Genomic DNA, 13,478 nt, shown 5'->3' on the forward strand with positions numbered 1-13,478 from the left:
GTACTTGCCAGGGCGCACTGGATGCAATTTAGGAATGGGACCAGGGTGACTTCATGGCATCAGCCCGGCCCAAGTGACCCACGCATCCCATATGCTCACTGTCATTCTGATGCTAGGCATTGACAAATGCAGTTGTTCTCTGCATATGCATGGGCAGGTTGGTTGTCTGGGGCGTGAAACAATCTAGCCAGCCAATCACCGTTAGTTTGTGTTTATTTATTTTCAGCCCCTCCTCTCAGAGGTCGCTAGTTATACTCCTGCCTGCCTACTGTCTGGGTTCTGTCTGACTCCTGCCTGAAAACTCTCTCTCTAGAGGTGTTTCCTAATTCTGAATTGCATATTAGTTAAAGGGGTTGTCCCGCGAAAGCAAGTGGGTCTACACACTTCTGTATGGCCATATTAATGCACTTTGTAATGTACATTGTGCATTAATTATGAGCCATACAGAAGTTATCAGAAGTTATTCACTTACCTGCTCCGTTGCTAGCGTCCTCGTCTCCATGGTGCCGTCTAATTTTCAGCGTCTAATCGCCAGATTAGACGCGCTTGCGCAGTCCGGGTCTTCTTCTTTTCTGAATGGGGCCGCTCGTGCCGGAGAGCGGCTCCTGGTAGCTCCGCCCCGCCACGTGCCGATTCCAGCCAATCAGGAGGCTGGAATCGGCAATGGACCGCACAGAAGAGCTGTGGTCCACCGAGGGAGAAGATCCCGGCGGCCATCTTCAACCGGTAAGTAAGAAGTCACCGGAGCGCGGGGATTCAGGTAAGCACTGTGCGGTTTGCTTTTTTAACCCCTGCATCGGGGTTGTCTCGCGCCGAACGGGGGGGCTGTTGAAAAAAAAAAAAAACCGTTTCGGCGCGGGACAACCCCTTTAAGAGAAGTCTGTCTGCTGATTATTCTTTGGATCGAAGGGTGAAGAAGCAAAGTTATTAGATGGGTTCTGTCATTAGAAAACAAAAATCCTATACTCGCCTATTCCTTCTCTGTCAGTCTTCTCACTGCTTCTTCTCCCCGCTGATCTTCTCCTGGCTCCTGCGGTCCTTCCGGGTCATCTCACCGCAAGCCGGACAATTCTTCTTCTTCCAGTGACAAAGCGTCTATTCTCTGCAGTCGCCTTCCTGCAAGGCAATGCACCGGTCACTAGTAAAGTAGAGTTTATAGCAGGGAGTGCTGAGCCATTGCAAAGACTGAGGATGCATGGGGTTTTTCTGCAATAGTATACGAACTCTTGCGACGAGACAGCTTGTATGCGCAGTCTCGGCAATAGATCAGCATTCCTTCCTAGGCAGTGAATGTTACGTAACTAGTGAAGTAACCTACACTGACCTGACAGAAGAAGACTGCGGAGAATGGATGCGTCATAACAAAAAAATGATCCAGACGGCTGGAGATAAGATGACCCAGGGGACTGGAGAAGCTCAACGAGGAAAAGATGCTGTAAAAAGACTGCTTACAGAGGAATAGGTAAGTATTGATTTTTGGAGCCAATCAAGAAGACACTAGCCAGGAACAAGAGCAAGATTCAGGAGAGGAGTAGAGATGAGCGAACGTACTCGGCCACACCCCTTTTTCGCCCGAATACAGCGATTTTCGAGTACTTCCGTACTCGGGCGAAAAAATTCGGGGGGCGCCGTGGGTGAGTGGGGGGTTGCAGCGGGGGGGGGGGGGGAGAGGGAGAGGGCTCCCCCCTGTTCCCCGCTGCTACCCCCCCCGCTCCGATCAAGTAATTACTCGAAACGAGTAGGTTCGCTCATCTCTAGAGAGGAGCTATCCAGAGAACTTAACAGCTCAGCAGGAAGAGCCGTCGCCTAGAGTACAAGAGCACTCCTGGGTTCGAGTCCAGACACACACTTCCTAAACAGACACTTTGCTACAATGTTTGCATTCAGTTTCTGCACCTTTTGAATTACGTTTAAAGATGATTTTAATACTGTTCCTAATACCAATATTTTGCAACATGAATTTTCTATTTTTTAAATAAGAAACAGCTATGGGTAAGGCCGCCTGCAGACGGCCGGGTCGGATCCGGCTGCGAGAATTCTCGCAGCGGGACCAGACCCAAGCCCCTGCAGAGACTAGCGTGGCGCTCACCTCTCCCGCGGCTCCGGTTCTTTGATGTGCCAGCTGCCGGCACATGCGCAGACCGGAGCTGGCGGTCGGGGAGCCCCGCACAGAAATAGAGCATGCCACAATTTTTTTTTAGCGTAATTTCACACAGACAAATCGCGGCCGTCTGCCTGGAATTGCGTTTTCTAACCGGCTAATTAATATAGCTGGAAATCACCCGTTCACGCGATCATTAGTGCAGCATAGCCGCGCTCTTTCACGTGGCTAAAATGCGCTAAAGCAGCGCTAATGTGGAAAAGCCCTGACATCAGGTAAGGTGAAATCCAACCTCACCCGTCGTCCTGCCTCCCTTTGGTGGGAACTTGTGCTGGCGGGTCTCAGAGGAGTGAAAAATAGAGTTTTATAACTATTCCACAAAGCTTTTTCCGTATTTGCAGGAATGAGAGGGTTAACTCCTTCCTGTACTGTAGGACTTCTGTACAATGTGCACGGTGCAGCGCCAGGTCTCTCCAGCAGGTGGCAGTAGAGCACCGGCAGTCCCGCTGAGAGGCGCCCCGTGCGGCTGTATGGCGGCGGCGGCGGCGGCGGCCGAGCTGCGGTGGGACACGCTGGAGCAGCGGAAGCACGACGGGGAGAACCTGTACCACCGGCTGTACGAGTGGAAGATGCAGCAGCTGCCGGCGGACGTGCGCAGGTTCTGTGACCCGGAGACCTCCGCCCCCCGCAGGAAGGAGCTGCTGCAGCTGCTGCGGAGCCTGGAGGAGGCGTCCAGCTGCCAGCGGCTGCAGATCCTCTTCTCCTTCTCCGTGCCCAGTCCGCAGGTGCTGCAGCTGCTGGCGGCTCTCGGCTTACCGCTGGTGTCTGCAGGAGCTGTGAGTGCGCCGCCCAGCGGGGAGGGAGAGGCTGTGCTGGCTGTAGTGTATAAACTGGGTGTCACAGGGGAGACTGCATACTGAGTATATATGTATATACACACACTGTATATGGGGGAGTGTATAATGTGTGTATATATAATATATAGCGTGTGTGAGGGTCTGTAGTGTATGGGGGGAGGCGAGCGTGCGCGCTGTATACAGGTGGGGGGGGGGGGGAGGAGAAGCGCGCTGTGTACAGGTCGGGGGTGGAGCATGCTGTATACAGGTGGGGGGGGGGGGAGGAGCATGCTGTATACAGGTGGGGGAGGAGCATGCTGTATACAGGTGGGGGGGAGGAGCATGCTGTATATGGGTGGGGGGAGGAGCATGCTGTGTACAGGTGGCGGGGCGGGGCGGGGCGGGGCGGGGGGGGGAGAAGCGCGCTGTATACAGGTCGGGGGTGGAGCATGCTGTATACAGGGGGGGAGGAGCATGCTGTGTACAGGTGGGGGGAGGAGTATGCTGTGTACAGGTGGGGGGAGGAGCATGCTGTGTACAGGTGGGGGGAGGTGCGTGCGTGGTGTATGCAGGTTGGGGGAGAGGAGGAGCGTACATGCGTGGTGTATGCAGGTGGGGGGGAGGAGCATGCTGTATACAGGTGGGAGGAAGGAACCTGCAGTCGGGCTCTTCTGGCAGCGGCTTCTCTCAGACCAAATGCCTTAAGTCCCGCTGTCGCTCCTGATTTCCTCCGCCCACGCCTGCGGTTGGGGAGTCAGGAGGCGCCACACATATGAGATGATTGTCCGGGTGAGGTCGGCCGCTCTGTCTGTGGTGTATCGCCACCCCTCGTGTGCTGGTGGCCTCTAAGTGGTGGGGAATGATTGACCCTAAGTGCCCCACAACCCGTCCCTCTCGTGTCTCTGCTGACTGTCTGTAGGCGGTTGTCCCGGCGCTGGCTCACCTCTCTTTGCTGTTTGCCCAGGGCACGGGGTATTGGGAGTTCCTGCTGCGTTCCCGTGGACTGGATGTCGTGGCTTTTGACCAGAACACCATTTTTCCCCCGGAGATGCGTTACACGGAGGTGCTGGTAAGAGCGGCGGAGGTCTTGATGAGAAAGCCGTATTGTTGTTCCGTCTCTACGTGGTTTGTCCTTCCAGAGCACCCGATGACGTCACCACCTTCCCTCCCGATGACGTCACCACCTTCCCTCCCGATGACGTCACCACCTTCCCTCCCGATGACGTCACCACCTTCCCTCCTGATGACGTCACCACCTTCCCTCCCGGTGACATAGAATGCTGCCTCCAACAATGTAGTAAACCGCTGTACACAACATTCTACCATGTGTTTGACAGCCGTGAAAACGCCCCCTAAGGATTTCAGTGGGCGACACATTGCATTTAGAAACGCTTAACTCTTTCCAATCCAATTTCTATCCTGGTTTTCCTAGGGGGCTTATTCTTTTTCTGCTGTTAGCCCTGGAGGCCCTTTTACACGCAAATGCAGATGATAAAGTGTTAATGGACAGTAGTGTCCATTAACACTTTATGCAAAATGATCGCTAAAATGTTTAATCTTTCAACCGTTTGAAAGCTTGTCTTTGCGTGTAAACGAGTCTTTATTCTGTGGGTCATTATGATTTCAATGATGCCAAAAATGTATATTTAAAAAAAATATATTTTTATAAAGAATGTTTAAGGGGAAAAAAAATATTTTTGTGTCGTTGCGTTCTGAGAGCCTTAATTTTTTTTTAGTCGTCGATGTAGCTGGCTGTATTTTCAGTAACACGCATTGACTTTTATTCAGCAAATCTGCCTTTTTTGTGACCCATCCTCAGGATCCCCACAGATCGGCTTTTAGTGCAGCGGGTGGGATGTCCACATCGGATAGCTAGCTTCGTTCCCATAGAAGTCAATGGGAGCGATGTCTCCTACTACACTTCTGCTTCTTCATTGTGATCGGAGCTGGAAGTGTAATAGGAGGCTCATTGATTTCAATGGCAGTGAAGCTAGCTATTACACTCCTGGCCCCGACCACCGTTGTGGACATCCCACCCACTCCACTGACATCGGCTTGACGATCGGCTGATCAGCTATTGATGATTTCTCTTAAGGATAGGTCATCAATAGTAAAAGTAGTGGAATACCACTTTTAAGGGTCTGTTCACATTCAGCCAGCTCTGCTGTCTTTGGTCACTCCCGACTAGAGATGAGCGAGTATACTCGCTAAGGCACATTACTCGAGCGAGTAGTGCCTTAGCCGAGTATCTCCCCGCTTGTCTCTAAAGATTCGGGGGCCGGCGCAGGTGACAGGTGAGTTGTGGGGGGGGGGGGGAGAGATCTCCCCTCTGTTCTTCCCCCCCCCCCCCGCTCTCCCCCGCCGCTCCCTGCCCCCCGAATCTTTAGAGACGAGCAGGGAGATACTCGGCTAAGGCACTACTCCCTCGAGTAATGTGCCTTAGCGAGTATACTCGCTCATCTCTACTCCCGACCACCTCAGGGACCACACTCCCCCCAATCTGAAGGCTGGGGGTCAGAAGTAGAGATAGGTACATGTCCTGGAGATGGGACCTGCATCTATCAGACTTTCATGGCACGTCCTTTGGATATACCAGGAAGGTCTGACATGGGAATATACCGGCACTGTGTAGTACTTGTTCCACTGGTTTAGGTGCGGCATCTGAATCTACAACTCTTGTTCTCTCTAGACTGGAGGTCCTGAACTGTTGGAGAACCACCCGGATAGAGCCTTGTTCCTGGCCTGGCCGGATGCAGATGGTAACGGTTTCTTATTATATTCTGCTAAACCCACTTCTTCGGTCTTCATTTCCTACTCTGATTTCTCTGATTTATAATTGACACATTTGTGTCTTATTTATTTTCTTTTAACCTTTTTGTGTTTTTTCTGGTAACATGGATTGTATTATCCTCTTGTATGGATGGGGGGCCCATAATGGGGTGGGCACAGGGATACCCCACTAAAGCTATATGCCTTTATAGTTGCCTTCTTTATAGCACAGCTTTAGTATCAGAATCTCATTGCAGAGTGATGACATTTATAGACTTTCCAACAGTAGGACATGTAGTGTGTCTAAATTGTCTCAAGGAGGACCTTTTGTAATATGACCAGCAGAGGGCAGTATGTGTATCTGTAATACATTACTGCAGAATACTTACAACTTAAAGGAGATGTCCCGAGGCAGCAAGTGGGTCTATACACTTCTGCATGGCCATAATAATGCACTTTGTAATGTACATTGTGCATTAATTATGAGCCATACAGAAGTTATAAAAAGTTTTATACTTACCTGCTCCGTTGCTGGCGTCCTCGTCTCCATGGAGCCGACTAATTTTTGGCCTCCGATGGCCAAATTAGCCGCGCTTGCGCAGTCCGGGTCTTCAGCAGTCTTCTATGGAGCCGCTCGTGCCAGAGAGCGGCTCCGTGTAGCTCCGCCCCGTCACGTGCCGATTCCAGCCAATCAGGAGGCTGGAATCGGCAGTGGACCGCACAGAAGAGCTGCGGTCCACGAAGACAGAGGATCCCGGCGGCCATCTTCAGCAGGTGAGTATGAAGACGCCGGACCGCCGGGATTCAGGTAAGCGCTGTGCGGGTGGTTTTTTTAACCCCTGCATCGGGGTTGTCTCGCGCCGAACGGGGGGGGGGTTTAAAAAAAAAAAAACCCGTTTCGGCGCGGGACATCTCCTTTAAATTACCATGCTGCAGATGTAAAATTCACAGCGCAGGTTGATTTTTTTGCTGTGGATCTCTTGGCATCTTGTAGATGATGTTTCTTCAAACCTTCTCCACGTTACTGTTGCTGCAAAATGCTGCAGAAAATTCAGCTGTGAACTTACCCTTAAAGTAATTCTCCAGTTTCGGGAAAAAGCTCTATCTTGGGACAGGAGCAGGAGGGGGGTATATCACTTGCAATTGTTCTTCTCTGCCGCCCCTCTGATCCACCAGCTCCGGGCTTTTTTTTGGCCGTTCAAGATGGCTGCAGCAGTTTTGTAACTATCTAATGCACACTGTACGTGGCTTTTGGGTTGGCCAGTGCTGATCTGATCATGTGAACAACTCTGGCCAATCAGAGAGCAGGTATAGGGCATTGGTAGTCCAATCATATCAATGCACTGTCATAATAAGCTAGTATGAAGATTTTATTGACCATCGTGGACTGCTGAAAACAGGACCTAGAAATGGCAGAGAACAACTACTAAACTGAATCTACACTTTCACTAAAAGGAAAGTAGGATGACGTGTGTTACTGCTGTTTTACAGAAACGTCCCACTTCTCTCTGGATTGTCTGGCTTACTTCAGGGGTCACACACTTTTTCATGTAGGGGAACTTCTTGGTGAAACTTTGTCCTCCAACCCCTGGGGTCAGTCCACCTCACGTGCCTTCCAACTTTCCCTGGCTGAAGACTTTTGCTGTGTGAAGCGGATCCGGTTGCCCAGTTGGCCAGGACAGGTGGACTCCTTTAGTGTATGGAAGCGGAAGAATCCCCAGTTTGTTCTCTGTGATGGGGCTCATTTTCAGTATGCCGAGACTGAGCTGGAAGTATAACGTCTTGAGGATATGCTGTTTTTTGCAGGAAGACACAACTGATTTACTGCTCAGCTAATGGCTGGATGTGCATTACACAATCACTTGTGCTGTGGTGTTCTACACTCCGCCAATGGATCCGCGCATCGTCCACCATGACTGAATGACTACTGTAGTAGGAGATTAAATGGGAACGCCAGAACTGAGTTTAGTGAAGGGTAAACTTGCACTTTAGGAAAGGGAGACTTGTACTGTCAAGTCCGCACTAGAGAAGGAACAGCTTGGAGGAGTTAGGCCTCCTGCACACGGGCGGAAATTCCGCTGAATTTCCGCCCCTGGAAGCTGCCATAGGATTGCATTAACTAATGCAATACTAGGCAGACTGCCGCGATTTGGCCACACAAAATCTCATGCGGCAAACAAATTGCGGCATGCTCTATTTCTGTGCGAGCCCCGCACAGAAACGTCACTCACTGGCCGCCGGCCCCGCTCTGCGCATGCGCCGGCAGCTGGCACATGAAAGAGCTGGGGCCGCGGGAGCAGGTGAGTGAAACACTGCTCTCTGCAGACGCTCGGGTCGGCCGTCCGCAGGCGGCCTTATAGTCTCTGACGCTATAAATATGTAGTGACTTTGTTACATATTTTTATATTTAGTAAACAAAACCGGAACAAGTTGCTACATTTGCATTCCATATATTAACTAAACATTTGGGTCAGATTTACTAAAGTGTTTACTCTTAGGGCTCATGCCCACGAGCGTTGCGCTGCAGGAGTATTGCATTTAAAAACGCGAGTGATCGTGGAATTCCGCCGTGGATTTCCGCGGTCTCCATTAATACTGTATTAATGGAGACCTCCCACTGTGGAAATCCACGGTGAAATAAAACATGCTGCAATTTTTTCCCCGCAGCGGAAATCCGCATGTGAGCATTGGCAGCAGGAAAGCCATTAGGCTCAATAGAACCTAATAGCTGCGGATTTCCGCTGCGGGAAACGCAGCAGAAATCCGTCCGTGTGCATTAGTCCTAAGACATGAAATCCATCTAAATTTGGCACATTTCTGTTGCATATGGCATCAAGTTTTAGACCTAATTTTACAGCAAATGCACCTAACCGTATAATGCACTACATTTTGCTTGACCAGAGTTTGTGTCTTAGCGAGAAAGAGGCACGGTTTACATAGGGGAAAAAAAAAACCAAGTGCACCTTCTTTGAATTTTATGGTTTTATGTATTGGGACATAATAAAAAAAAAACATCTTGGAAGAAATTTACTAATTAGAGATGAGCGAGCGTACTCGGCCACGCCCCTTTTTCGCCCGAGTACTGCGATTTTCAAGTACTTCCGTACTCGGGCGAAAAAATTCGGGGGGCGCCGTGGGTAAGTGGGGGGTAGCAGCAGGGAGTGGGGGGGAGAGGGAGAGAGAGAGGGCTCCCCCTGTTCCCCGCTGCTACCCCCGCGCCGCCACGCCTTTCCCCCGGCACCCCCGAATCATTTCACCCGAGTACTGAAGTACTCGAAAATCGCGGTGCTCGATCGAGTAATTACTCGAAACTAGTAGGTTTGCTGATCTCTATTACTAATCCATGTATTTAGCACTGTTCTGGTACCTCTGCGCCATCAGCGATATGTACACCTGGTCCCGCCCATACGTACGTTTCTGGCATAATTTATGCCAGTTTGTGGCATAAATTATACATAAACATGTCAGTCTGGGGCAGCAGCGCCCTCTCCAGAAATTCTCCTACTTCTTAGAGAAGTAGCAGGGAAGGCTCAGGAGGAAGAAAAGTTGCAAACTTTTTGGACAAGTGGAGTTTGTGCAAGGGTTTGCGACTTTTTTACACCAGTATTCTGCACCCCAACAACGGATGAGGAGCTTGGGTTAAACAAGCAGTGGGGTACAGTTTACATGGTATTTTACGGTGTCTGTACAGGTATTTCACTACCGGTATGTACTATTCATGTGTGATTTTTGCATATATTTTTTATTATTGTAACCTTGTATAGCTGATTGAATAGACACTATTTCTCTTTTTTTATGCATGTTTTTTTATCTGTTTGTAACTATATGAAATAAAGTATGCTATTTGTATAGATTTTTTTGTAATGTGTCTTAGGACTAATGCCTACGGACGGATAATTACTGCGGAATTCACGGCCCGATGCCCACCGCGAGTTCCGCAGCAATGACTGTCCATAGACATGCTAGGTTAAAATATTCTCCCCTGCCCACGAGCAGAAATCCACTGCGTTTTTTTTTTGTTTTTTTTTCCCCGCTCGTGGGGGAGAATCGCAGCATGTTGTATTCTGTGGGGAAAATCACGTGGACTGCTTCCATTGCAGTCATTGGAAGCCGTCCGTCCCGCAATATTCCGTGCAGTGGGCACTGTGGAAGTACCGCGAGAAGCCGCGTCACAGCTCAGCACCGGCGCGACATGCACTGCGCATGCTTGCCAGCCGAGACGCTTGCGGCACATCCCGAGAGGTGAGTATGGAGTCTCTGTGGGGCGTCGGGTCTGATTTTGCAGTCGGAATCCAACCCCCGGCCATGAGTATGAGCTTTTAGGCTGGGCTCACACAACCGTATGAACTGGTGTGCCATGCACTGGTATGCAGCAAGTATGCAATGACATGTGTTTTTGTTGCGTGCCCCAATTCCCATGCACTGTGTTGGTGTGTATGCATGCATAACACGTGCCACGATAGAGCATGCAGCGATTTATTTCAAACGAGTAAATCGCATACGAAAAAAACGATTAAGTGAGTGTCTTAATATAAACAAATGGGCTGTTGGCATCGCAGGATTACATTACATTATGCCATAGTTGTGTGTTGTACACAGGATTGTCATTTTATGATTTAGAAGCCCTTCTATTGGTGTAAAGCAGTGTAAATTGTGCCAGATTTACAAATCCATGCACCGGGGCGCAATTTAAGACTGTTGAGTTCTAAAAAGAATTGCGTAATATACATCAATATTTATAAATCAAGGCCATTGTTCAAGAAGTCTTGTGGTTTTGTTCAAAGGCAACTTTGCAAACTTTAGCCGTGCTGCCATGTTCTTCTTGGAAAGAGGAGGCTTTCTCCTGGCAACTCTTCCAAACAAGCCATACTGGTTCATTCTTTTTTTAATTGTCTTTACAGTCTGAGATGTCCAGTGGATATAAAGTCTTCACACCCCAGTAGTTACCTAATGCTAAGACCTTCTATGTTTTTATTATGTCCTGATCTGTAAAACCATAGAATTGAAAGAGAGTGTACTTAGTCTCTCTCATGACTGCATGTCAATGTGCTAAAAGTTTGGGGCACGGTGATATAAAGTTAGACAATTGTTTACAGATGCACCAAATGTATCATCCAGGGTGAGCCTCTGTGGTTGATTCTGGCACATTTTTAGACTGCCTGGTCTATGCTTATACTTTCTAAGGTTTCACATCTGCGTCAAAACCTCCCGCAGGAGAAAAAAAAGTGCTGCATGCAGCGCTTTTTCTTTCATCCGAAAAACAGACAAATGGGGGGTGGAAAGCGGGCTGTTTGGTTCCATCCAGAGATGGAACTGTTTGGCCTTGGGGATTCCCCTTCCTACTTGCCAAATGGAGCAGGAAAGCAGAATCCCCAGCACAGGTGTGAACGCACCCAAACTGTTAGATAGGATTAACACTCGTTGGCATCTGTGCTGTGGATTTTGGTCACTGTCGTAACTATAGGGGATGCGGTTGCACCCGGGCCCAAGACCCTTAGGCGGCCCATAAGGCCCATCTTCTCCATATAGGGAGCCCAGTCCTATGAATAAAGCATTATAGTTGGGGGCCCTGTTACAGATTTTGAATTGGGGCCCAGGAGCTTCAAGTTACGCCTCTGGTTCTGGTATCCTATTCTAGGAACAGGAAAATGGAATCCGTAGCCAAACCGGATCCCTCCTATGATAGAACTAAACTGACTCCATTGGCTTTCACGTTATGTCTCCTAGCATTTCACAGGATGAAATAGTGCTGCATGCAGATGTGAACAAACCCTTAGGAAATCTGTCCTTCTATTTTCATTTAAGGTCGAATTTTCCAATAAACACGAGGTACATGCACTCAAAAAAAGAAAAAAAAATTACGGGGACGCTTATGGTGCTTTTACACAAATGCCGTTAACACTTGTATAATGGCACTATTTGCTAAGTGCAACCCACCAGTTATCGAGAAAGCGTGCATTCTAGCATAAATTGCTAGTGCACTACAAAAGCTGCCTTAGGGATCCTTCAGACCGGTGAGCATGATATCGGGTTATGATTCATGGCCCCATATTACACTTGCCATCATGTGAAAGCCCCATGGATGTGAGGAGTTTTCACGTGAAAACAGTCTCGCATCACTTTGGGGATGAAGGGAATCCCCGCGCGGGTGTAATAGGAGTTCTCTGCTGTGGCGTTCACCCATTGCTTTGAAAACAATGGGTGATCTTGCAGCTAGATAGAACATGCTGCGCTACATGTCCCGCATAGCATCATATCACGGTGCCATGTAGGAAAACATCGCTAATGTAAATGAACCCATTCAAAAGAATGGGGTTTATACTTGTGTGTCTCGCAACGCACAAACATCGCACAATTTTCACGCCAGTGTGAAGGCTACCTTAGGCTTAATGAACACTTAAACATCAGCAATATCAATCTGTCCAGTTAGGACTCTATTACACGAGAGCCGTTAACCCTCATATAATAGCGCTAATTGTCTGGCTGTACTTGCATTTGCAGGTTCAGCCCGGCAATTGTCAGGAAAACATGAGAGCTTGCAGTAACTGCTAGCACTCGTGTAATAGCACCATTCTGAAGCCTATGCCGTCACAAGAAGGTTTGCTGTGTCTTTCTGTACATTTTCAAGAGCATGGAGAAGATACAGGCTGTTACGAGGAGAGTTGGACATGGCAGTAGACGGGCATCAGTCAGCATCAGAACAGGCCGAGCGCTGCCAGTCCTACCAAAGGCCTCCAGCTGGTACTGGTCTGCATGTTGCTGACTAAACTTTCAGAAACGGACTCCATGAGGGTCACTGAGGGCCCGATGTCCTGTAGTGGCCCCTGTGGGCATAGCCCAGCACTGTGCAGCTCCATTGGCATTCCACAGAGAGCACAAGAATTGGTAGGTCTGCCCCTGATGTCCTGTTCTCCTCAAAGGAGAGTCTAACAAGTACCCGTGACTGATGTGCAAGAGTCTGGAGACGCTGCGGGGAATCTTATACTGCCTGCACCATCATCCAGCATGATTATTTTTGCAAAGTGTTCCCTTATGTTTTGAGCAATGTATATATACTTTTTATAAGAATGGATTACCTCATTTCACATTTGTATATTATTCCTCAATGCAAAGATGCCTGTCACAAGATTCCTGCTGCCTTGAATTAGATGGATTTATTTGAGAAGAAATGGGGAAAAAGTTTATTTTTTATTTTTTTTGTAAATGCAACACTTCCTTTTCAAGTTCATATTGTAGATAAGTGTTTACTATACAGAGGCATGCCTCAAGACGTTATGTTCAGTGTATATGACGGGAGATTTTCAACTGTGTTGAATGTAGCTCCTTTTAAAGTAACCCTCCAGTTTCAGGAAAAGTTTCTGTCCTAGGATGGGGGGGTATGTTACCTGCAGTTGTTTCACTCTGTCGTCCCTCTGATCCACTGGTTCCAGGTCCCATTTTCAGTTGTCCAAGATGACTGAAACTATCTTCAGGCTAATCCTCACAGTGCATTGGTAGTTTTAGACTACCAGTGCACTTATACCTGCTCTCTGATTGGCCAGAGCTGTTCACGTGATCAGCACTGGCCTATCAGGCAGCAGTGCATTGCTAGTTAGAAAATTGCTGCAGCCAACTTGGACATCCAAAAATGGGGTCTGACAGATTGGAGGGTTGCAGGAAACAGCTGCAGGTAATATACCACCCTTCTGTGCTGGGACCGAATTTTGTCCTGAAATTAGGGGATCATTTTAATTCGCTCTCCAGGGAGATGATTATGGTTCTTTTTAAACATT

At 48.8% G+C, this 13,478-nt stretch overlaps 1 protein-coding gene across 1 annotated transcript; it reads left to right on the forward strand.

The window, feature by feature from the left end:
* The first annotated feature begins 2,627 nt into the window (after positions 1-2,627).
* Positions 2,628-9,559, forward strand: LOC136625386 (uncharacterized). The gene is made up of 4 exons (XM_066599536.1): positions 2,628-2,937; positions 3,902-4,006; positions 5,627-5,696; positions 7,198-9,559. Exons 1-4 carry the CDS (start codon positions 2,632-2,634, stop codon positions 7,482-7,484), a joined length of 768 nt encoding a protein of 255 aa, XP_066455633.1. The 5' UTR covers positions 2,628-2,631; the 3' UTR covers positions 7,485-9,559.
* The last annotated feature ends 3,919 nt before the right edge of the window (positions 9,560-13,478 follow it).

Source organism: Eleutherodactylus coqui, chromosome 4 (genome assembly GCF_035609145.1).
Source record: "Eleutherodactylus coqui strain aEleCoq1 chromosome 4, aEleCoq1.hap1, whole genome shotgun sequence".
Classification (NCBI taxonomy): Eukaryota; Metazoa; Chordata; class Amphibia; order Anura; family Eleutherodactylidae; genus Eleutherodactylus; species Eleutherodactylus coqui.

Bases quoted from the DNA above. Each gene is read 5' to 3' on its own strand.
- LOC136625386 (XM_066599536.1), top strand. From the start codon at position 2,632: ATGGCGGCGGCGGCGGCGGCGGCCGAGCTGCGGTGGGACACGCTGGAG. The intron at 4,007-5,626 runs GTAAGAGCGGCG...TGTTCTCTCTAG, and splicing joins TGCGTTACACGGAGGTGCTG to ACTGGAGGTCCTGAACTGTT. The intron at 5,697-7,197 runs GTAACGGTTTCT...GCTGTTTTACAG, and splicing joins GGCCTGGCCGGATGCAGATG to AAACGTCCCACTTCTCTCTG.